This window comes from Glandiceps talaboti, chromosome 10 (genome assembly GCF_964340395.1).
Source record: "Glandiceps talaboti chromosome 10, keGlaTala1.1, whole genome shotgun sequence".
Lineage (NCBI taxonomy): Eukaryota > Metazoa > Hemichordata > Enteropneusta > Spengelidae > Glandiceps > Glandiceps talaboti.
This window is the reverse complement of record NC_135558.1, coordinates 21,897,213-21,920,294: the sequence shown is the minus strand read 5'-3', so window position 1 is coordinate 21,920,294 and position 23,082 is coordinate 21,897,213. Positions and strand designations below refer to the sequence as shown.

At 38.8% G+C, this 23,082-nt stretch overlaps 1 protein-coding gene across 1 annotated transcript; it reads left to right on the top strand.

The window, feature by feature from the left end:
- The first annotated feature begins 3,976 nt into the window (after positions 1 to 3,976).
- On the top strand, positions 3,977 to 21,540 carry LOC144441348 (uncharacterized). The gene is made up of 5 exons (XM_078130903.1): positions 3,977 to 4,466; positions 8,584 to 8,681; positions 15,777 to 15,979; positions 19,056 to 19,197; positions 20,966 to 21,540. The coding sequence occupies exons 1-5, from the start codon at positions 3,992 to 3,994 to the stop codon at positions 21,317 to 21,319; spliced, it is 1,272 nt and encodes a 423-aa protein (XP_077987029.1). The 5' UTR covers positions 3,977 to 3,991; the 3' UTR covers positions 21,320 to 21,540.
- The last annotated feature ends 1,542 nt before the right edge of the window (positions 21,541 to 23,082 follow it).

Sequence of the window (23,082 nt, the reverse complement as noted above, 5' to 3'; positions counted from 1 at the left end):
GTTTTGTACAAAATGGGACAATTTTTAAGTTTAGTTCCCTACCTCTGCGCTGTACCCTATTTTTCTCAACTTGTTTTAGATGTTCCAAATGGTGCCACATGTTTTTTGCACTTGTGTTGCTGTAATTTGTCTCTCTCGAAATAAAACACTTTTAAAAAAAGAAGGTTAAAAGAAAAGAGTCGAGCGAAGAGAAAGGAAAACTGAAGTCATGAAAGATACCATAAGATATATGGTTGGGGTCAGAATTTACGGCAGAGGGGGGCCTGGGGAGAAATGGGGGGGGGGGGCATGAAAAAATATCGGGGGTTCAAAGGGTGTGCCATGAAAGTTCTGATGGTCTGAAAGAAGGGAGGGACTCGAAATATTTTTTTCATGATTTGAACCAAAATGAAACCGCAGGAGCGGTTGTTTACCGAGTAAATTAAAAAGATTCTCGCCTCCTCGCCGCAATTACTTCTACAGCCTATATTCAGTGCCGATTTGTGTAAGCGTATGCCTTCCTCTGTATGTATGTATGTATGTATGTATGTATGTATGTATGTATGTATGTATGTATGTATGTATGTATGTATGTATCTGTATTTGTGTGTCTCTCCCTCCCTCCCTCCCTCCCTTATTTTAGTTGGTAGTCACTTTGACTACCACTTTTTAAAACAGAGATTTGGTAGTCATTCTTTTTTTCAGCATTTAATAATTTATGCATAAACAAAACATTAAGTAATAAACGTTCTGATAACAGTTTTTTTCAAGAAATTAGTGACATTCATATTATGCAAACATTTGACCTGTCCTAAAATACTACATGTAATATCATACTAGTATCATAGTAAGTAAATATCATATAAATGATTATTGTGCATACCAAGCTCTTATTTTGCAATGTCCACATGGAAACCTCAAACTGACACAAATTTTGGCATAACACGTACGTAATAAATATACACATATTTTACATTCATTCAGTCACACACACATGTATACATGTACAAACACCCCTCCCCCTCCCCACCCACAAACACACACACACACACACACACACACACACACACACACACACACCAAACAGTTACTGGCTTCAAACATATATACAGGACGTGACTGAGAGATTGACAGAAATAAACTTCAAAACACTAACTAAATCACTAGTCACACAGCAAAATTACGTACTTTCCATGTTGTAGTTTATTTTGATCACTGAATCACCCCAACAGGGTGAAGTGTATAGTTAGTTCGGGTGTGTGGGTTGCTTGTCAAACTTATAACACAAATGCTCTCAAATCTGAGTATTTATGCTATTTATTGTTATTTACGTCATACGATGAAAAATGAGTCAAGGATCACTACCAGTTTTCGAACTTGGTAGTCATTTTGGAAAAACTGGTAGTCAATTTAATGTGACGCGAGACTACCGCTAATTTCGAGCCCTGCCGGAATGGCTTCCGATAATGTTTATGCTTTGAAATTTTATGCCACTAAATGGCCTCCTACATGACCTTATTTTCACAAATTTGCCTACCGTGGGAGGTGAACACCCCATCCCACACCCTCCCCACTAGCTATTATGGGGGGGGGGGTCACGTTTCTGCCCATAAGTAAGATTCAAAAAGTTTTTTCCAAGTACAGATTACAGCCCAATGAGAGACCTTTTTCACATAGCCCACATCTATTTGTAAAGAAATCTCTCCGCACATTATGTATGGACGCTGAAGTTGATTTGCACTGTTAGTTTAGTGTGTCATGTAGTGTACCATACTGTACATCTCTGATGTGGAGGGGAGGGGGTAATCTATAATTACATATCAAAATATGTGGGGGGGGGGGCTATGAAAATTCTTGGGTTCATTTCGGGGGGCCATGAAATTTTTTTAGAGCACTAAGGGGGGCTTCGAAAAGATTTTTGACGGTGGAGAGACAGGACTGGGTGGCAAAGAAATCGAATGAGGCAAAAAGAGTTGAACAGAAGAGATGAATTCGAAGCTCTAGTTTAGTAGATGAGACAGAAACATAGATTAAAAGAACGGGGAGAGAGAGAGAGAGAGAGAGAGAGAGAGAGAGAGAGAGAGAGAGAGAGAGAGAGAGAGAGAGAGAGAGAGAGAGAGAGAGAGAGAGAGAGAGAGACATCTACCGCCTGTTTTATTGTAACTTGTCTTAATATTGTATTTTAGTATCGTGTGTGATTTATTGTTGTGTCGTTCTTTTATATTCTTAGTTTTATTCCCGTTTTGTTTTTATGAGCTCGTGTGAAAAGTACATTTCCAATGCTTTGTTAGCATATGGCAAATAATAATTATTATTATTATCATTAGATGACAATATTTTGAAGGTCAGTATGTCTCATTATTTATGATGGGGGGGGGGGTAGGGGTTGGAGGAATATAGCAGTCACTCAATAATTGGGGTGTGAAGGGGGGGGGGTACTCGAAAAGTGGGAAGTGAAAGGGGGGGGGGCTACTCAGAACTTTTGCTAGTCTGAAGTATAGAACACACCTATATACATACATGATTATGCAAGTTATTTAATTTCTAATGACTATTACTATACATGTTATATCGCCTACTGAATAACCCTTGATCTTTTCATCTGGAAAGTGTTTACGTAAACATGACATCACAACAAAAAATTTGGGCGTACAGAGGGCATTAATTTTCAATGTTTTTATCAATTTTTGCAAAATGCAAAAGGTTTACCATCTGAGTTAGGGTGACAGATTTCAAGTCATGAAACAGAGTCACCTACTATATCGTTATTTATCTTTGGGGACTATATCCCAAAACGTTTTGTTATTGAACGAGCAGTTAACACTTCATTTAACCAAGCCAAATTCGTACATTCTTGTCCTAAACATATTGCAATGGTCTAGATGTGCAAATCACCCTGTGTTATCCATAAATACTGAAACTGCACAAAATGCTGCTACTTTCCCCATAAGTGTCTGCCATCTTTTTTGTTTTTCATGTGCAACATTCTGCAGTTGGCAAAATGTTTTTTACTCTTAAGGCCCAGTTACATGATGCAACTCATGAAGCAATTCGTCGCATGCAACGAGGCTAGCAACTGCGATAGAACGCGTACACAAAGCAACTAGTTGCATGGTGAGTCACAAGAGCTAACTGTTACACATGCGTAGATATATAAAAGTTACAGGTCATAGAGGTCAAGTCTTCTGGCAGCAGGAACTTGGCAGAAATGCAATAAAATTGCTAATATTTACGAATAAAATGACTGAAAACTTGTTGGGGTATCGATAGTAAAACTGTATTCAATTCGAAGTTCATTTAGGGCGATGTTGATCTTTCTGACGTTGCTACTTGCATTCAAGTTAGAAATAAAATGATATTCAGCGGAGATCAAGCATTCATAGACGTTGTATACTATTGATAAGTGGTAATCGTGGTGAAAAATCGAAATTATATCAAAAATACTTTGCCAAAATAGATAGTTTATACTAAAAATGTAGGTATATGTCAAAGGTTATTACTTGCGACGTGATAAGATAGTTACACGGTGCAACTCATGAAGCAACTTGCGACTCGTTGCAGAAAAAACGACATGTCAGTTTCCTTGCGACACATCTAGCAACGCCACAAGATCCTGCGACAAAGCGAGTACACCATTCAATTTGTCGCATGCGACGAATTGTGTGGTGCGTTGTTCATCGAGTTGCATCATGTAACCGGGACTTCATCTTTATATGCACCCGATACATACAAGAACGGATATGAAATCTATGTGGAAAATGTATTTCTCAGAAGACATTAATTGCATGTCGATTTTGAAAACAAAGATAACTGATGGTGAATTGCTGAGAAAAAATAACCTGACAATTAATCGAAAATCTACACCAAATATAATTATGGATTCACATCTTTTGATCTGAATGTAAATAAAAAATATTTTAAAAAAATAAGTCGATACCTGACCTGGCCTGGCCTCACCTGACCTGGCCTATACCTGCGTTTTGTACCGACCGTTTGTTCAAACGCACGCAAAATGGCCGTGGCTGGTGCCGAGGCCGAGGGTGGTAGTGGTAGTCGGCAAATTAAACGAAAACGTAGCAGCACATCATCACAGTCAAACCAACGTGAACGTGTAAGCAGATGGTTATCAGACTGTGAAAGTGGTACACCCATCGAAGGGTCCAACAAAGAACGTCAACTTCCATGTGCGTGTTGCCCATTCGTCTCATACCCCGGTCGAATGCTGTCAGGATCACAATGGAGAGATCGCCAGATGAATGCGTTCAACATAAAAGATCATCCTTTCCCGGCTCCAGGCGATGACACATCATTGGAAAAGTCTACCGTAGCCGCTCGACTCACTGAGATGAAAACTATACAGCCTGTGATGCAGTGGTTGTTAGAAGGAGTAAATATCCATAATAATATGCCAGCCGGGGACGTGCATATCGTTAACACAGTCGCTGTACCTGCCGCTATAAAGGATTTAATAAGGAGCAAACTGAGAGGTGAGGTCGTTAGCTCAACATATTACGATTCACTTCATGATATTATCGAAGCTGAAGTTTATTTGCAAAATCAGATTGAAAAACGTTTTCAAATACGTAAACGTATATACGGGTTGGAGAGGATGAGAAACTGACAGCAATGGAAGCTTTCACAAGTAAATGGCAACCCTTTCGCCGTCAGTGGCGCGCTTTTTTGTTATTATCCAGACGACACTCGGAAAAACAGACGTACGGTACATGTACACGTAGTCACCACTCGCTCATTTCTCTTCAAATTTCGTATGTTTTTCATCGTATGTATGCTAGAAAGACAGATTAGTTGTTCTTCATGTATTTTAAAATGACACTTTCTAAAATCTGTTTACAAATATTATCTTTGATTGTTTTTGTCATTCGTGAAAATAGTGACAGCGATAGTGGATGTTTGTCTGACCCACACAGTGTTGTTACTGTGGTACCATTGGGGTTGTGCACATGTAAATAATATTGAAGAAGATGAGGACTGGAGATGTCCCAGCTGTATATAATCCTTGAAATGAAATAATTGATGTTTGAAATGACTGTTTTGTAAATGTCCTGATGTAAATAGATACATGTAAAATCATGTGAATATAATGGACTTCAATTATAATGTATGTCTTAATTTTTTTAAATAGGATGATCATATTTAGTCAAAAGACAACACTAGCCATCTTGATGACAGTCTTGAAGCATTGCTTGACTACCATTTTTGTCCCCTGCTAGGCTTAGTGCAATATGTGTCGTCGCCTCCTTTACTCACTGTCTGCAAGCCTATATGATATGCCCTCAACAGTTGTCATAACATGGGAGATAGCTTGCAATGTAAGAGCAGTAGCACAAGTGTGCACTCCTGTTCTTGCCTATCATGTCAACCGTTGAGGACATATCATAGAGGCTTGCAGACAGTGGGTGGATAGGATGTCTTTCACCGAGTCTGCAGTGCAAGGCTAAAACAAAGCAGTTGAACTATTAACTTCCAGACTCTTTAGAGCAGCCTAGACAATACATGGAATAATCTGATGACTCCATTTGTGGGGAAACCAATGACAAACCTTATACACAGTGTCACAGCTTTGAATGTGAGACCTATATTTTACAAACATACAAAAAAATCAAAAGTTACTCTCCATGATTGACTGAATAAGTAATACAATCAATCAATGACAGTGAAGGTATTTAGTATTAAAATGGTCATATGAATGACAATAGGGTATTTATTTGAATTTTGAATTCTTAAAACAACTCTACTATTTTTCCTACTAGAAAACACAATGTGCAATAATATTGACCAAGTCAGTGTTTGTAACTAAATAATTAAAAAATCCATGCAATGTGTTACAGCTGTACATCTTGGCTACTATCTTTGAGTTTTCTGTACATTAATTTTCAATTTTGAATTTTTGATGATTGACTTTTCAAGTTCAATTATTTATCAAAGTTTCCGAAAAAATTCAGATTGTCAGTATATGGTATAGTAAATGTAGCCAGCAGTGACAAAGGGTAATACTATGCAGTGTGTCGTTACTAAACAATTCAGATCATCAGTATCGTATAATAAATGTAGCCAGCAGTGACAAAGGGTGTGCAGTGTGTCGTTACTAAAAAATTCAGATTGTCAGTATATCGTATAGTAAATGTAGCCAGCAGTGACAAAGGGTATGCAGTGTGTCGTTAGTAAAAAATTCAGATTGTCAGTATATCGTATAGTAAATGTAGCCAGCAGTGACAAAGGGTATGCAATGTGTCGTTAGTAAAAAATTCAGATTGTCAGTATATCGTATAGTAAATGTAGCCAGCAGTGACAAAGGGTATGCAGTGTGTCGTTAGTAAAAAAAAGATACATGCTACACCGGCTCCCTGTAGCATAGTGGTTAGGGCACAGGATTAGCAGTCGGGAGGTCATATGTCCGAATCCCACTGGAAACAGGGGATTTTTCTGTGACCGACCCAAACCCAAGGTGAGTGTTCTACAGACTCGATGGGCAGGCTGTATCACTGAGCTGTGTCTCACTCACAAGACGAGTGCGAATTTGGGGAACTGCTAGAGTAGTGACTCGAAAAGTTGGAGATGATTACTCACATGGAGCCTGCAGGTGCTATGTCTGCCAGGCCTGGGTGACTCCGGGATAGCCTGTGGACTGTCTTGGAAAGCCTTGACAGTTCCACAGCAACGTGATATGGAGCGTGCAACATAGCCCTGTCACATAGTCCCAAACCTGAATGGATCTCTGTAGCATTTTGTGTTTGTGTGTATATGTCTGGAAGAAACAGAAAATCACTGGGAGAAATTCCCAGAACAAAAATTTATAAGAAAAAAAAAAACATGCTATAGCTGAAATAAGCTTAAAACACACAAAATTTTGATATGAAAATTGTGTATAATTCCTTATCATCATCATCATCATATTATTATTATTGTTATTATTATACATATATTGAATTTTACATAGTTAAATCAGTCCAGTGTATATTTTCCAGTGCGACGGTATTGGAAGTAAGGATCAACAGAGTAATCGTAGAGAAATGGTTTTGCACTCCAATGTCTGTCCAATCTTGATTTGAAACAGTTAATGGTAGGACCCAGCATTTACTACATTGTCTGGTAAGCTGTTCCATGGCTGAAAGACTTGATTTGCAAAAAAAATATGTCGAATTTCCAGTGCTCTTTTGTTTCTTTCACTTATATGGGTGACCTCGAGTAACCTGGCTGGTATCCAACTTCAGTAATGTAGATAAGAGAGTGTATAGACCGCAAGTTAGTTTATAAACTTCGATCATGTCACCTCACCCATCTGTAAGTTAACGTGGAAGTTCAAGCAAACGAAGTCTTTCAGGGTATGTTAAATCATGTAGTCCAGGTATTAATTTAGTTGCACGTTGTTGCACAGACTCAATGGTGTTAATTTGATTAGCCTTGTATGGGGTCCAAACTGAATGAGCGTATTCTAAGTGAGGTCTCATCAATCCATGAGATAAGAAGATAGCGATATCCTTGTCCAAGAAGTTGAAAGTTCCACGGATTATAATGCATTAAAACGAGTTACTGTCTCGATGAAAACTTACAAAATTTGAAGAGAAATGAGCAAGCAATGACTACATGTACTTCCTGTTTGTCTGAGTGTCATCTTGATAATAACAAAAAAGCGCACCACTGACAATGAAACGGGCAACATTTGCCCCTCTCCAAGATGGCAGCAATAACTGTGAGAGCGTCCATTGAAATTTCAGTCTTAATTTCAAACAGAACCCATAAGTTGTAGGGTTGATTTGCCATATTTTATATATTACGGTATTATGTAGCTGTTCAACATGGCGGCCAAAGGGAATTGATATCCAGTTTATGGCAAAAAAAAAACATTTTCACATAGCATATGCAGCTATGTTTTTTGAAAATATACAGTCATGGAGAACACATACTCAACCTTCAAATAAGCAAGTACTATTTTGGAGGCAGCCTTGCAATTGATTAAAATCTGTCTTTTTAGTGTGCACTTCTTGAGACTGTCAACTGACTGCCCATAGTCTTGAATGCATGGTGGAAACAGAACATGACTCAAAACATATGCAAGTTCAAGTGACGATAACAAGAAGAACAAGTTTGTTCATCTTGTATATGGTTGGAAAGTACACGATTCAAACTTTCTGGTAAACTGAAAAAGTCATTGAGATGTCTTGTCTTACATAAATAGAAGAGGTTAATTGCAATAGACATGCGGATTTTGCAACAGAATTGGAAAAAATGTCATAATTCTCCCAAACATCAGCCGATTTTGACATGTCTCGTATCTGTATATGATCGTGGGGTGATGGCATGATTGTGCATGTCTTGTAACCTATACCCCTTACTGAACAACCTCTTCACATGCTTCATGTACTCTGGGGATGCTTTGACTGTACCACAACACATGCCTTGTTAGCACATCCATTGTGCTAGCATGTTCCTTTTGTGGTGTTAGCACATAGGTGATGTTCCAAAAAAAGTTTTAATTCATGCAGTTTTGTCTTGTCTTGTCTTGGGTTTTGTACTCTGTACAAACATGTTCATGTATCTATGATGAAACTTCTAAAAAAATCAAATTTTCACCCTTCCCTATAGAGTCATCATTCTTCAAGGTGGTGTGTGTGATGAAGGAAAAATTATCATCAAAACGATTGCATGATATCACCGCTAGCATGATAAGTGACATAACCATGGTAAGTAACCTGCAAATGATTAGATACAGAAAAATATAGTGATGACACATACACAATGTACATGTGTGCTTGTAAATTAAATGAATATGTTAATTAGTTTGCCCCACACCCCCACCCCCGGGAAGTATTACAATGGGCTTACTACAATGGGCTTGACTCCATGTGTGTCTGTCCATAATAAGCTTCCATATCCTGTCATTTTATTAGCACTGACGACATGCTATAGGCATGGTGAAATGTCTGTGTGTGTGAACACTTAACCCTTTCACCATCAGTACCTGGTATAACAGGACGTTTTAGGATGCCCACAGTACCTGGTATACAAATAATGCAAATTAGAGCTAAAACAACAGGGATGGGTAGGTAAATGAATGAATGCAAATTCAAAAAAGTCTGCAAATATGCCTAGCAACAACAGCATGCCCATAGCAACAGCTAAATGATTGTTACAAGTAATTACACAAACTGGCTTTCCAGAAGGTATTGGGACAACGACTTCAGATATTTTGTCCCTTTCATTGCCAGTGCGGGACGCGGGACGAACTATTGCGTCTTAATCAGATTAGTGAGCCATTCATTATTTTCGTTCAAATTTAAAATGACTGAAAATAACATTTTCTGCCAAATTTTCACTGATTTTGACCATTTTAACCAGTATACAGAAGTTTTGTAGGAACATAAATGTTGGTATTTTGAATTTTGTTTGTAACATAAATATTTAGTTTAATTGTGATGTGTCAATAAATAAACAAGTCTTGTTTGTCTTATCAATATTTATTACTTCAATCCATATTTCTGTTGTATGTATGTATGACATTTGAATGTATGTATTTGCAAGTATGATGTGGAAAATTTATTTTCCATTTAAATCATTCGTTATTTTGAAAAATGTGCAATTCTAAGTATTTTTATACATATCACCCACTCTCACCTTACGTTAGTGAGGGGGCTGGTGGTGAACAAACAATCCCATGAGGCCAATGGTGGTGAAAGAGTAAAAGTCAGAAACCACCGGACCGATTACCTTGATATTTGGTGGTGATATTACTTAGGGCATGTAGATGAGAAATTTTGGTGGGAATGTTCTTGAGGGTGTTTAGTTTAGGAATTCTTCACAACACGATGATCCCATCAGCAATATGCAAATTAGGGCTAAAAATGTGTCTTTTTCAGTCAAAAGTCTATAATTCCAAAACTACTGAGCAGATTTGACTGACATTTGGTGGAAGCATTCTCAGGACATGAAGATGTCACAATATGATCATCCCATCAGCAATATGCAAATTAGGTCTAAATTTCTCAATATTGGTAACTTTTTAATTAGCCCACTACAGAACTGATTTCTCTCATTAGCCCCAATGGAAAAGCTTGAGGTACAAATATGTTAATACAGTATTCAATCATAGTCAATGTCTTTGTTGCTTTCCTTTATTTCAGGGTGTGAAAACTTTATTCTTTTCATCGAAAATACTCACCTTTATTATACTACTGCTGGGTTTACCCATTTGCTTTAGCCTTTACTTCACAAATAAAAAACAACAACATGTGACCCCTGACCCACCTGTGGCAGCCCCACAATGCTCTATTTCCTGCTCAGTACTAAAATTTGCGCCGAGCGACAGGTTTACAAATTCCTTCGGTCTGGACAAATTAGCCTTTTCAAGCCTAGTGGATTGTTTCTCCTAGACTTTTGTGGTACCCCAGTTCCCTTGATCCCAGCTAAGTTGTTCCTTATTGTTCTTTTCACATTTTGTGCTTGTTTTTCATTTCGCTTTCACTTTGTGTTTTTTATTATTATACAGCCGTCCATTCAGTTTGGCGGTTGTACAATTTCAATATTTTTTGCAGTTTGTTTTGTAACCATGCTTCCTAATAAAACGAAGGGGACTTGTGGTCATTGTTTTCATGCTGAAGAAGGCCACAATTACTGTCCCTCATGTAGGAAGTGTTCTTATAATTCACCCTGTAAGGTAGTGTGGTTTATGGGGAGACTAGCAATGGAATGAATTCTCTCACCCGTGCCAACCACGTAAACAAAAGCTGAAGCAGGGGAAGCGAGCCCACGCTGTTCAGAGCTCTTATTCAGCGAACGTATCAGGTAAGTCTAGTGTTGGTGCACCTGCACCAAACCGCCCTTCTCAGGGCGAAGTATTGACTCCAGTGGTACCCGTTGCCATTAGCTTAGCATGGCCTTCACCGCACGGGCTTAGTTAGGATTCGGCCTTGGCCGATAATAGTTGTCCACATTCGGGTACGAGTGAAGAGTGTCCTGCACTTTCAGGCAGCCCCTCTCACTCAAAACCCATCTCTCGTTCTCCATCGCCGACCCCTCGCTACAGCGGTCGACCTCGGGAACCATTGGTCCGTTGGTAAACCCAGACCTCCCCTCGAGCTGTCAGTATACGGCTCACGGGTCCGTCAACAGGTCACTGACCATGCTGTCGATCATTCTCGAATTACCAGGGCAGTCTTTACTGGAAATACAGAGACACACCTTCCGGTCTACTGCCAATCGGTCATGTGATCAGTCACCTGATCCTCGGTCAGTACAGTGGCCTCCTAAGGGTTCTATGCCATATCCATTCAGTGTAATGGGCTATCCTCATGGCGAGACGTTTTCTTTGACAGCTTTTGGGCAACCTACAGGGTTTTGGCCAACACCAAATTTCTGGCCATCCTTTTGTTACCCTCCCTCCACTGATACCCAACAAACCCATCAACCTAGGGGTTCTTGGGGAGGAGATGAAAGGGATGATATAGGTCGTGGTCACCTCGTAACCATCGCTCTCCCACTGAGTGCAAGTGCCAGTGACCTTGCTTTCCTTCACAACACCTGCACCGCTTGCGTATTTCACCAAAATGGGAGGATCGTGATCATTCTCGGTCACTGAGACATCCTACCAGGCAATGCGTTCTCCCTCGTCTTCCCCTGGACATTTCTGTCGTTTACAGGGCAAATGTTTTGGGTCCAACTGGAGACATGACCCGGATGAGGTCTCCATCACGGCACCGGAAGATCGAGAGCTCTGTGGGGACTTGCCTCGATTGGGGGAAGGGTATGCATTGTCCCTTTGCACTTTTCATCCATTGATTGCAGGGTTCTCCACAATTTTGAAAAATAAAGGGGTGCCCTAATTTGCATATTTATTTACATATCATTAGCATATTTCCAGATCATATTATTAGGAAGTGAAAAAAGTTTCCAAAATCAAAAACTCCTATTTTATTCATTCAGCAAACTAAAATGCACTGAAATGTGTTGAGATCACCCATTTCCAAACCTTTCACAATGTAAAAATTTCAGGAAGGAAGTTGACAGTTACACAGGCTAGACGATGTTACAGTAATGTTGGCAAGCATGTTTTACACACAGGCATTGTTGATGTACATGTATGCACCTCTAGGCTAGCTATCACTTAGTTTTGAGTTGTTGGTTTCACCTTGTAAATGTGCATGTCATTCATAAAAATTAATTTAAAACAATTCATTTCCCTTTATTTCTCTAAAATTTGATATCTTTTTAATTTTCATAAATGGAAAACAATTTTTCATCAAAATTTGCCGGAAATACGTACATTTTTTAATGTGACGAATTTGGGCTAAGAATAACCGAATACGTTCAGTGCAAATGTACAGTAACAAACATGGCTGCCACATTGGAGCTACCTCGTGGTACTACGATCACGATTCACATCCAAACGTGATCATTTAGGACATTAATTTTACCATGGAACCGTACCGGAGTAGTTATTTCTAAAGAACATGTATAAATTTAAGCAATAAACCACACCCTGGGGATGGTATACCAAGAGGTTTTGACCAGTGAACGAAATATATGCACGAGCGATAGCGAGTGCATATATTGAGTTCACTGGTCAAAACCGAGTGGTATACCTTCCCCAGGGGTGGTTTATCGCTATTATATTACACCAGTATATTGAAAATATCGGAAACAAGATAAGAAATAACGTTTTCTCGTTTCATATGTGCCTCTGTGTCTAATCTGCATAACAATAACGCGGCTTTTTTTCAAGACAGCTGATCTTGGCCTCAATGTGAATGTCGTGCAGCGACTGGATTTATTTTATCTGCTCGTCGTTTCTAGGGATAATCTGTACATTGATCGGCTCATTAAAAGTGCACAGTGATGAATAAACAACCTGTTTGACTCAAGGTATAAACTTGAAGTGGTTTATTGAATACAGCGTGCTTCGATCGTTCCCGGCTGAATTCGCGACTCGGTGAAATGATGATAGACAGGTTGATATTTACAATGTATTTATATTACTGGAAGTTACGTCAGTAGATTTTCGGGTTTGAGGATTTCCCTCTCGGATTGATGACTGATACTCTAGGACAGGATCCCAGACAAATTTCTATTTAGATTAATGGTAAGTCGGCCAGTGTAACCTCTCACTTGCTTCATTTTTATGACAGGACAGGACAGCTCACCAATGTTTCCACTCCAGCCGCGCCGCGCCGAGGCTGGGATCGGGACCGATCTCGTGCATGCCTAGCGCTATAGCGCCTTGACCTTAGTACATGTCACGATGTAGTAGGCGATGGTTTGAACAAATACGCGATGACTGGGTTGCTCTCGAAATTTCCTTCATAATTTCTCATAAAATATTGTCTCATTGAGAGAAAATCCTCCTCTGACAATTCGAAGAGTTCACTATCAATCAGTATTACGGCGGACTACAACTCAACGCTCGTAGACGAACAAAATTTGGACGCGTGCCAGCAGTGCATTATCGTACCAGCAGTGCATTATCACTCGTTTTAGACGCGCTAGTTCGATGTCTAGACCAATCAGATCCCTCGATTTCCACCATCAATATACTGATATAATATAATTTAGGTTTTTGTTCGTATTTATCGATACAATGCGAAAAATCTTTTCATCGTTTCCTACGCTTTGCCATCAATGAGCAGACTTTCGAATTCATATCTCTGCCCTTTGCCTAGCAACTGCCCCCAGAGTCTTCACACAGATTGCACTAGCACCTAGTTCTGTTGCATCTCAACGATTTGCTAATTCGCAGCATGATACAGGAGGATTTAGTCCTTCAAGTTCGAGAACCGTTATCCATAATAATCCGGTTAGGTTTCCTCCCCAGCTACGAGAAGTCGCAGTTAGTTCCCACACATGAGACCAATTTTGTGGGCATGCATTTCATTACCAGCTGGGGCTTTGTCTGCCCTCCTCAGGGGGAGGGTGAACAAACTGATCAGTGTCATTCACCTCATTCTTCCTTGTTTCTTGTTTGAATGTGTGAATGAGTTTGTAAGTTCAAAATAAAACAATTGCGTTGAGAACCAATTGATCTATATTTCATCGGGTTCTGAAATATAACCTTGGTAACGTAAATTACATGGCTAAATTGCATACTAATATACATGTAGTCTACTTATAACAGAATACTGGTTTGCCAACATCACCGACTGGTCCAAGTTAGCACCTCTATTTGTACATGTTAACTGAGAATGAGTGTTGGACAAGAATCATTTGTTGGTAGGGAGGTCCCTAGTGTACCAGAAAGCGGACCTCTCCCTGTTTACTGACGCTTCAAAAGAGGGATGGGGAACCCATTGCAATTGCCAGGTGGCATCCGGCCAGTGGGAGACAGCAGTCAGCCAGCATGACATCAACTGGTTAGAACTGAAGTTGTGTTTCTAGCCTTGCAACAGTTCTAAACTCTGGTATCGAATTGCCAAGTACTGCTCAACTCCGCCAACATGACAGTGGTAGCATACATAAACAAAATGGGGGGGGGGGGGGCACAAGGTCACCACATTTGGGACATAATGTTTTCGTGCAAAGAGAGGGACGTAACACTCAGAGCATGTCACCTCCCAAGAAGATTAAACGAGATTGCCGACGCCCTTTCTTGGCAGAAATTAATTCGGCCCACAGAATGGGAGATTCCCCAAGAGGTGGCCAATCAGATTTTCGCTCACTGGGAAGCCCCCTCAATAGACCTTTTTGCAACTTGCCACAACAGGAAACTGCCAATGTTTGTCTGTCCAACTGTGGACACAAGGGTAGTTGCAGTGGATGCACTGTCAATTTTGTGGGAAGCCATGCATGCATATGCTTACCCACCAATAGTAATCCTACCTCGAAGATCTTGTCCTTCACAAGGTCCAAGAGGAGGATGTTCTTCTCCTAATAGTGTTGTTATGGCCGGTCATGGTTTTCATGGCTGCTGTCTCTTCTGATCGATTGTGCGATTCGGCTTCCGGAGACGACAAATCTCCTAACTCAGGTTCGGGACATCGTTCACCCCAGCCCCGAGGTATTTCGTCTTCAAGCATTCATATTAATATTATCGAAAAATCTCTCATTGAGAAGGGATTCATATTATTGCAAAATCTCTCATTGAGAAGGGATTTTCTAGGGACTCTGTCGCTATTATCGCCAGGCCTCAGAGGGCCAGTACTCTCAGTACCTATAGCGTCAAATGGGAGTGATTTTGTGATTGTGCCAGCGAAGGCAGATTGATCCAATCCATATCACTACCAGTGACTTTGCAGACTTCCCGCTTGATCCTACCCAGAGTTACAGCCCATGAAGTTAGAGCCATTTCAACACCTTGGGCAGTACATGCAGGAGTCCCATTAGCAGAAGTTCTTAAAGCTGCTTCCTGGCGGTCTCCTAATTCTTTCATTAGCTACTACCTGAGGGATATGGCCCAGGAGGCTACAGAATTAAGCTCTCTGGGACCATTTTGTGTCAGCCAGTAGGTTGTATAAATAGTTTGCTGACAAATTCTAACCCAATAGTAGTATAATAAAGGTGAGTTTTTTCGATGAACAGAATTGAAGTTTCTACTGAAACTAATGTCTGTGAAGAAGAAAATACTCACCTTTATGGTGACTCCCTCCCTCCACCCCACAGTTCCTTCTTAGTATTCTTGTTTTCCCTTTTGTCTAGTATGACAAATTTTAGTACTGAGTGGGAAATAGGGCATTGTGGGTCAACCACAGGTGGGTCAGGGGTCACAGGATGTTTTTTATTTGCAAAGTTAAGGCTAAAGCAAATGGGTAAACTCAATAGTAGTATAATAAAGGTGAGTATTTTCTCCTTCACAGAAATTTGTTTCAGTAGAAACTTCAAATATACCAATGATTACACTGCTGAGAATATCAATGCTGTTGCAGACTTGGTTACCAATCTATACTTCCAAAAGTGTCAGAGAAAAAGACTTAGATATGATGGTAATAGAAATTGCAAATCTTATCAAGGAAGAAGACGTACTGCAACAGCAAACACCCAAGGACTTGGTTCAAATAAGGTATGATAACCACCAAGGTTATTGGATAAGCTATTTTTCATCCCCATTCTTTACTTAGTAAATATTTGTTCTTTATATATTCAACATACATGTATGTAATTTTGGAGTTGGTATAATTAACTATTAACAGTATGCTCTGTATCAGTAAAAACAGTCAGGATAAATAAGGTAGGGTATCAATATTTTCCGAGATAGTGTTACCTCTCCCCTCCACTGTCTATGTTTCAACATGCCAACATTATGATAACTTGTTTCAGCAAAGTTGTAAAAAAAACATTTCTCCATGATTTTTGTGTGTCCCCATTTATATTTCCCATGACCAGACCAACCCTAAATTTATGCAACCCAGTGGAACCAGATTTAAACTGAATGCCCATAGCAACAGCCAAATGATCACATATATTGCAAAGATAACAACGAGGATTCATAGTCAAGTGAACGAACATTAAAAAAATGTATGCAAATATATCTAGCAATATGACCACGCCCATGGCAACAGCCCAAATGATCATATATATGTATATTGTAAAGATACCAGCAGGGTTGGATAGGTAACTGGATATAGTCATTCAGCAAATGAACACCTATACCTAGCATGGATCAACATGTGGGATAAACATTTTGAGCACAACTGAACTGTGATAGGTTCAGTAGTGCTATAGGCATAGTGTGGTTTCTGTTCGTCTGTGTGTGTGTGCGTGCGTGCGTGCGTGCGTGTGTGCGAGCATGTGTGTGTGTGTGTGTGTGTGCGTGCGTGCGTGCGTGCGTGCGTGCGTGCGTGTGTGTGGATGACTTAAACTCAAAAACTGCCAGACTGACTGTGTCGATATTTGGTGGGGAGATTACTTTTGGTGTCTAGTTGGGAAACTGTTCAAATGAAAATGATCGCTTCACAGGTATGTGATTTGGGTAAAAAAAACCTCCAAAAATACTGGGCAGATTGACCTGAACTTTGGTGGGATTTTTTTTTTGATGTTTAGTTTAAGAATTGGTCATGACATGATGATCCTGCTAGTGATATGCAAATTAGGGCTAAAAATGTGTTTTAATCAAAAGTCTGTAATTTCAAAGTACTTGGTTGATTTGGCTGAAATTACACAGGGATGTTTCTGGGGATGTACAGATCAAGTGATATTAATTACATGATCCCATTAGTGATAGGCAATTTAGGGCTAAAAAAAACTGGTGAAATGTCTGGCAGAAATATTTAGGCCATGGGAGTGTACAGAAATGATTGTTTTATTGTTCTTATTAAACCATTAAAATTTTTATGGGGTACTTAACATAATGTAACAAGTGTGTATGAATGGCACTGCAATTAATCTCTCCCTCAGGTTGCTTGGAAACTTTGTCTACCTAACTTTAACTAACTACAGGTTCATTCAAGGCAAAATGCCTGTCTGTCTGTCTGTCTGTCTGTCTTGTAGATGATGCAAGTGAATTTGGTATTCAGCCTTACCTCTCAAACTACTGGTGATGAAAGTTGGTTATCATTCTGAAAGTGTTATTTTTAGTCTGCAAATTGTGAGTGTGTCATAGATATGTAATTGGCCCTAGCAACCATGACCACGCCCTTAGCAACAGTGAAATGATAGGTTTTTTGACAATAATAACAACAGGGATGGGTAGGCAATTGAATAAACATTATTTTACAAAATGTAAATGCCCTTAGCAACAGGACCACACCCATAGCAGTAGGTAAACAATGACATATAATGCCAAAATAACACCAATGATGGGAAGGTAAATGAATGAGTATTGCTAAATTGTATGTAGATATGCCAAGCAACAAGACCATGCCCATAGTAACATTAAATGATGGTGTATGTTGCAGATATAATACCATGGATGGGAAGGCATGGGAATAAATCGTCAAAGAATTGTATGCAAATATGTCTAGCAACAAGACCACATGATCATTGCAGAAAATTAAAGTGTACTATCAACAGTTGTGCAGCAGAGGAAGGAGAGAAACTGTATCCTGAAGCTGCACGCATACTGAAAGAAAATACGTACCTACAATGCCATTGGCACTATTTTTAAAAAGTAAAATAGACAGTACAGCATGTAGATGATGTACATGTAATAGGTTGATGTCCCACTCATAGAATAGATTAATTGAACAGTCTGCATATCTAAATAAAGTAGATTATGATTTTACTGTATTGTCTTGTCAAAGAATGCAAAATATTTCAATGCACATTAAGTACAATATAATAATTAAATAGAAACCTATAAAATGTTTAAAACACTATAAATGAATGTGTACCATTGTTTTCTTGGGGTGCATTTTAAGTTTAGGAAATGTTTTGGTTTCATTAATTTCAGTCAAGGATTTTAACATTCATTGTCATACATTTGCCAGATTCCTTGATTTATTAGCCCCATACCCCATTATATCAGATGCAAGCTATCTTTGGAGACCTTGACCTTCGAACTTGATCTTCAGGGTCAATTATCAAAATCAAGGCAATTCCTGCCTATCACAGACACATTATAGTATTAAATCATGTTTACAAGTATACTGAAGAAAAGAACTATATGCAAGCATTATTTTCTGTGCTCATATCACTTTTACTGAATGGCAGCCATATTGTAATCATTATTTACTGTATGACTCAAAAAATGTAATACATAGAGACTCCATTCAAGTGTCTACCCCTTTATTAAAATATTATCAGATGCAAGCTATCTTTAGAGACTTTGACATTTGACCGTGACCTTCAGGGCTCATTATCAAAATCAAGCCAATTCCTGCCTATTACAGACACATTGTAGTGCTTACACATTGCATGCAGGGAGGGACTGTGTCTTCCACAAAGACTTGTTATCATTGTATAATATTAAGCCCCATTCACTTATAATTATTATAAAAGAATAAATTACAAATGTTTTGACATCTGTTCATGCCCCATAGCCCTCATTTCATGCCCCCTAGCCCTCATTTCATGCCAAAAATAGCTTATGAACAGTGCTCCTAGTGGTCAAACAATAAAATCATGGATCTGTCCAGACCTGTAATACTGGAATATGGCATATTTTGATTTTTGTTGATTAATACCTGTTTGTTTTCTAGGCACGGAGAATTAACTGAGAGAAAATTCCTTATGTGTGGTCAAATGAACACTGTCCAAGCTGATGTGGAGATACACGTAAATAAAATTAATACTGATGATGCAACCTTAGCAAGTAATTTCAGGTTGCTAACAGTAACAGAGGTATGAATTAATTGTTTAATGTCTGATTGTCAACACCCTTGTGCTATTTTATTAGGTTCAGTAGTGCTTATGGCCTCATGAAATGTGTGTGTGTGTGTGTGTGTGTGTGTGTGTGTGTGTGTGTGTGCAGATGTATGTAAATGACGTAAAGTCAAAAACTGCTGAACCGATTGCCTTGGTATGTGGTTGGAATATTACTTGGGGCATATAGACGGAAAATTGTTCAAATGGAAATGATCACATCATTAAAAACATGAAAACTACAGGGCAGATCAGTCTGAAATTTGGTGGGAAGATTGTTAGGGCTATTTAGATTAAGGTCTAAAATGTGACTTTTTGCCAAAAGTGTATACAATTATATAATTCCGAAACTAGTGAGCAGATTGACTGAGATTTGGTCAAATAGCAAAATAGTCAATAAATTATGAAGCTTTGTACCTAGAGACACCATTCAAATTTTGCACAATAACTTTGCCATAAAACACAAGTTGGTGACTATAGCTTTGATTGAAGGCTTATTGTAATCTCCATTATGAGAATTGAATATTATTATGTCCCATTGACACCAGTTAAGTGTGCACCCACATTTTGTTGTATATTTCTAGAGGCAAGCTTTCAAGCTTTGACTTTAACCTTCATCTTCATGGTCAAATCAAGGGCAAATGCTGGTGTTTGTCAACAGTGGAATAACATCAATAAAGACGTCTGTGTACTTTGTGTTTTCTGACACATTAATGCATAGAAAGACTGTATCCTATGTAACTTCGCTTCAAAATAACATTTTGATTGGACAGTGTGTATATCACGCACGAAAGCAGATTGAATAGCACCATATATATGGCCGTACGATTGACTGGTATCTTTTTCCGCCCGATTGCATGCATGTGCAATGATTCAAATTTTGGTTCATGTGTAATGTCTCTGCGATGTGTTCATCATTTGTTCAATTTGCTAAAAAAGGAGGGGTAGGACAATCTGGTCTTCTTTTTTTCCCAATGCTTGTAACCACACTGCCCTCGTTCATGGATGCTAAAGCTGTTGGGGCAAACTTATGGGTATTTGTAAAGTCAGTCAATAAGGCTGCTATGTTATGCTGCATTGAGAGAAAATTCATGGTCACATGGACGATTTCAAGCATCCTGATTGGTTTATTCGATGCAGTGTTGTACCCCTTTGTATTACTAGAGCAGAGCAGCACATCAGCTGGCATTGTTCAAGTACTAAGCGTCAACTTTACATCTTGATTATATTCCATAACCTTGGTAACAAACAAACAAACAGAATGAATCTATTCAATGACATATAACTTGTTTTTTATGGAGTCTGCCATACATGTATCATAAACTTATTCTGCGATTATACCCATATTCCCAAATATGTGTAAGGTAATAAGTTTATAAAAAAGAAGAAAGTATATAAATATGACTCATACACATTCATCTTACTTGGGCCTTTATTACATGTATCTCATTATCATTTTCAGATTTCATCAGAATTGTTGCCTCATACCCTTGGTTCAATATATTTGTAAAAGTTTCATCCCAAAAGATACCATTCAAATGTGTATATCCACATTCTTGACTTAGAACTTTGATTGTACCCCTAATTTTCAAGGTCAAACTTAAGTTTGCAGAGTACATGCAACTGCCACACAGCTACTAGTTGGAGGGAGGAGGGGGTTCTCCTGAGAAGGCTTGTTTCAGATGTTTCTTTCATGAATACTTGTTGAACTTTTGATTTTCTAACAAATGTTTTATTCTTCTTTCAGAATAAAAGCACAGAGTATGGATTATATAATGGTTTCCCCCAAATGGCATGTCAGCATGTAACAGCAGCAAAAGAATCCTGTTTCTCTACTCCTCATCATTACATTGTGTACAATGTTTCAATGTGTGGTAAAGATGAAGTACTCCTATCAAGATCACACTTACACAAGGAGTTGGTTGAGAGAGAAGGCCTGTGTATAAATGAAGATCCACCCATTCAACCATCTTACTTTTTATATTCAAATGAATCGTGTAGGGATGGGCTTATTCGTTTGAATCTCTTACCCTTGTTAAATGTGTACTTGGGAATAAAGGCACTTTTGTTACTACACAGGGAAATTGCAGAAACAAAGTAACATACAGTGTATAAGGCCAAATAAAAACAAATGTGTGTTGCTGATAAACTGGCCGACCCTAGTTTAAGCCTCCTACTCTAAAACTTTTTTTTGCATAAAAAAAAGGTAAAATGGTGAAACTTTTCTGTCATTTGTGAAATGTGTGTGTGTGTGTGTGTGTGTAAATTACTTTAAAGTCAAAAACCACCTGACCAATTGCTTGGTATTTGGTGGGGACATTACATAGGAGGTGTAGATGTAAAATTGTTTAAAATGAATGAGTGCATCAAAGATGTGTGTGATTCTTGGTGTGAGAAAATGCTTTGTTCTATTGATGCCATGAAATCACCTCTGTTTGAGGTTTATGCTCCTTTCTGTTTGATAATAAAAATCAAGAGGAGAGAGGTTGGACATTTAGTACACAGTACTCATTGTTTTAATGCCTGCTCATCCATCCATCTCTCTCTCTCTCTCTCTCTCTCTCTCTCTCTCTCTCTCTCTCTCTCTCTCTCTCTCTCTCTCTCTCTCTCTCTCTCTCTCTCTCTCTCTCTCTCTCTCTCTCTCTCTCTCTCTCTCTCTCTCTCTCTCTCTCTCTCTCTCTCTCTCTCTCTCTCTCTCTCTCTCTCTCTGTACATAAAGTTTAAATAGCAGAAGCATGGATTGTAAATTGCTACTTATTACTACTTACACAGAACAAGTTAGTTGTGACATATAGGTAAAGTTATGAACCACATGTTACAAAATTGGTAACGAGAAGAAAAATTTTTGCATTGTTTCTACATATGGAAAAAATAATTTGATACAGGACTGACAATAGAAAAAAATTTGCTGTCACAGTGATGGGAAGAAATGGCTGCCATACCCACTTCCCCCCCCCCCCCCCCCAATCAAATGGTTCTCCTCTTAGTATCAAACACTCTATAAAGGGTGCGTAAAATGTCCTTTGTGGTGTTCATTTGATGTCTGTATGGTTGCATGTGTAGTTTATTTCAAAAGGGAATAAATCAAAAACTGTGTTCTGCAGTAGCAGTATAGTGAGCACAGTCTCATCCAGAATGGCATATCTCTTGGTGTAGTAATAGGATTGATGCCCTCAGGGGCTGAAAACCTCTCCTCCCCTACTCTCTAGTTTGGCATGTTAGTAGTTAACACTCTTGTCACCTTTGATCCAGTATTACCTACAGTTACATAATGCGTGGAAGAAAATATTGCACAATTAAAAAGTCCTGTCTTCATAATTTATCTCTCTTGCACATATTATGTCTAAATGGCATTTTCTCATGTACAGGCATCTCCTTAGCCAAATATGCCAGTTTTTAAAAATGTGCATCATGCCAATAAAACATAGTAAAACAAAGAATTCTTTGCAAGTACATTAAAACCTTGGACATAAAGCAAGAATTAATTATCACTACAATTTATAATTAAGTGTTTTAGAGAGGTGGCATGAAGCAGGTCTGATTATGTATTTATACATAATCAGGGTTAATGAAGTAGTGACCTTTCTACTCTTCCATCGCCCTCTCTGTTGGCATTTCTCAAGGGGATTACGCATCATTTGCATTCCCTGACCTCTGACCTTCTGTTGTCTCTCATTTACTATTCTGCTTACTTCATTCATTCTGTTCCTGCTTCTAGTATGAGCACAGGGGGCAGTGAGCATGTGACTGATGGATCGATCGATCGGTTGATTTATTGATTGATTGAATTATTAAGTGGTTGAATGAATGATTGATTGAATGATCAATTTTTGTGGTGCAATATAACTTATTTTGTGTGTGATA

Bases quoted from the DNA above. Each gene is read 5' to 3' on its own strand.
- LOC144441348 (XM_078130903.1), top strand. From the start codon at position 3,992: ATGGCCGTGGCTGGTGCCGAGGCCGAGGGTGGTAGTGGTAGTCGGCAA. The intron at 15,980-19,055 runs GTATGATAACCA...TTTGTTTTCTAG, and splicing joins AAGGACTTGGTTCAAATAAG to GCACGGAGAATTAACTGAGA. The intron at 19,198-20,965 runs GTATGAATTAAT...TTCTTCTTTCAG, and splicing joins GGTTGCTAACAGTAACAGAG to AATAAAAGCACAGAGTATGG.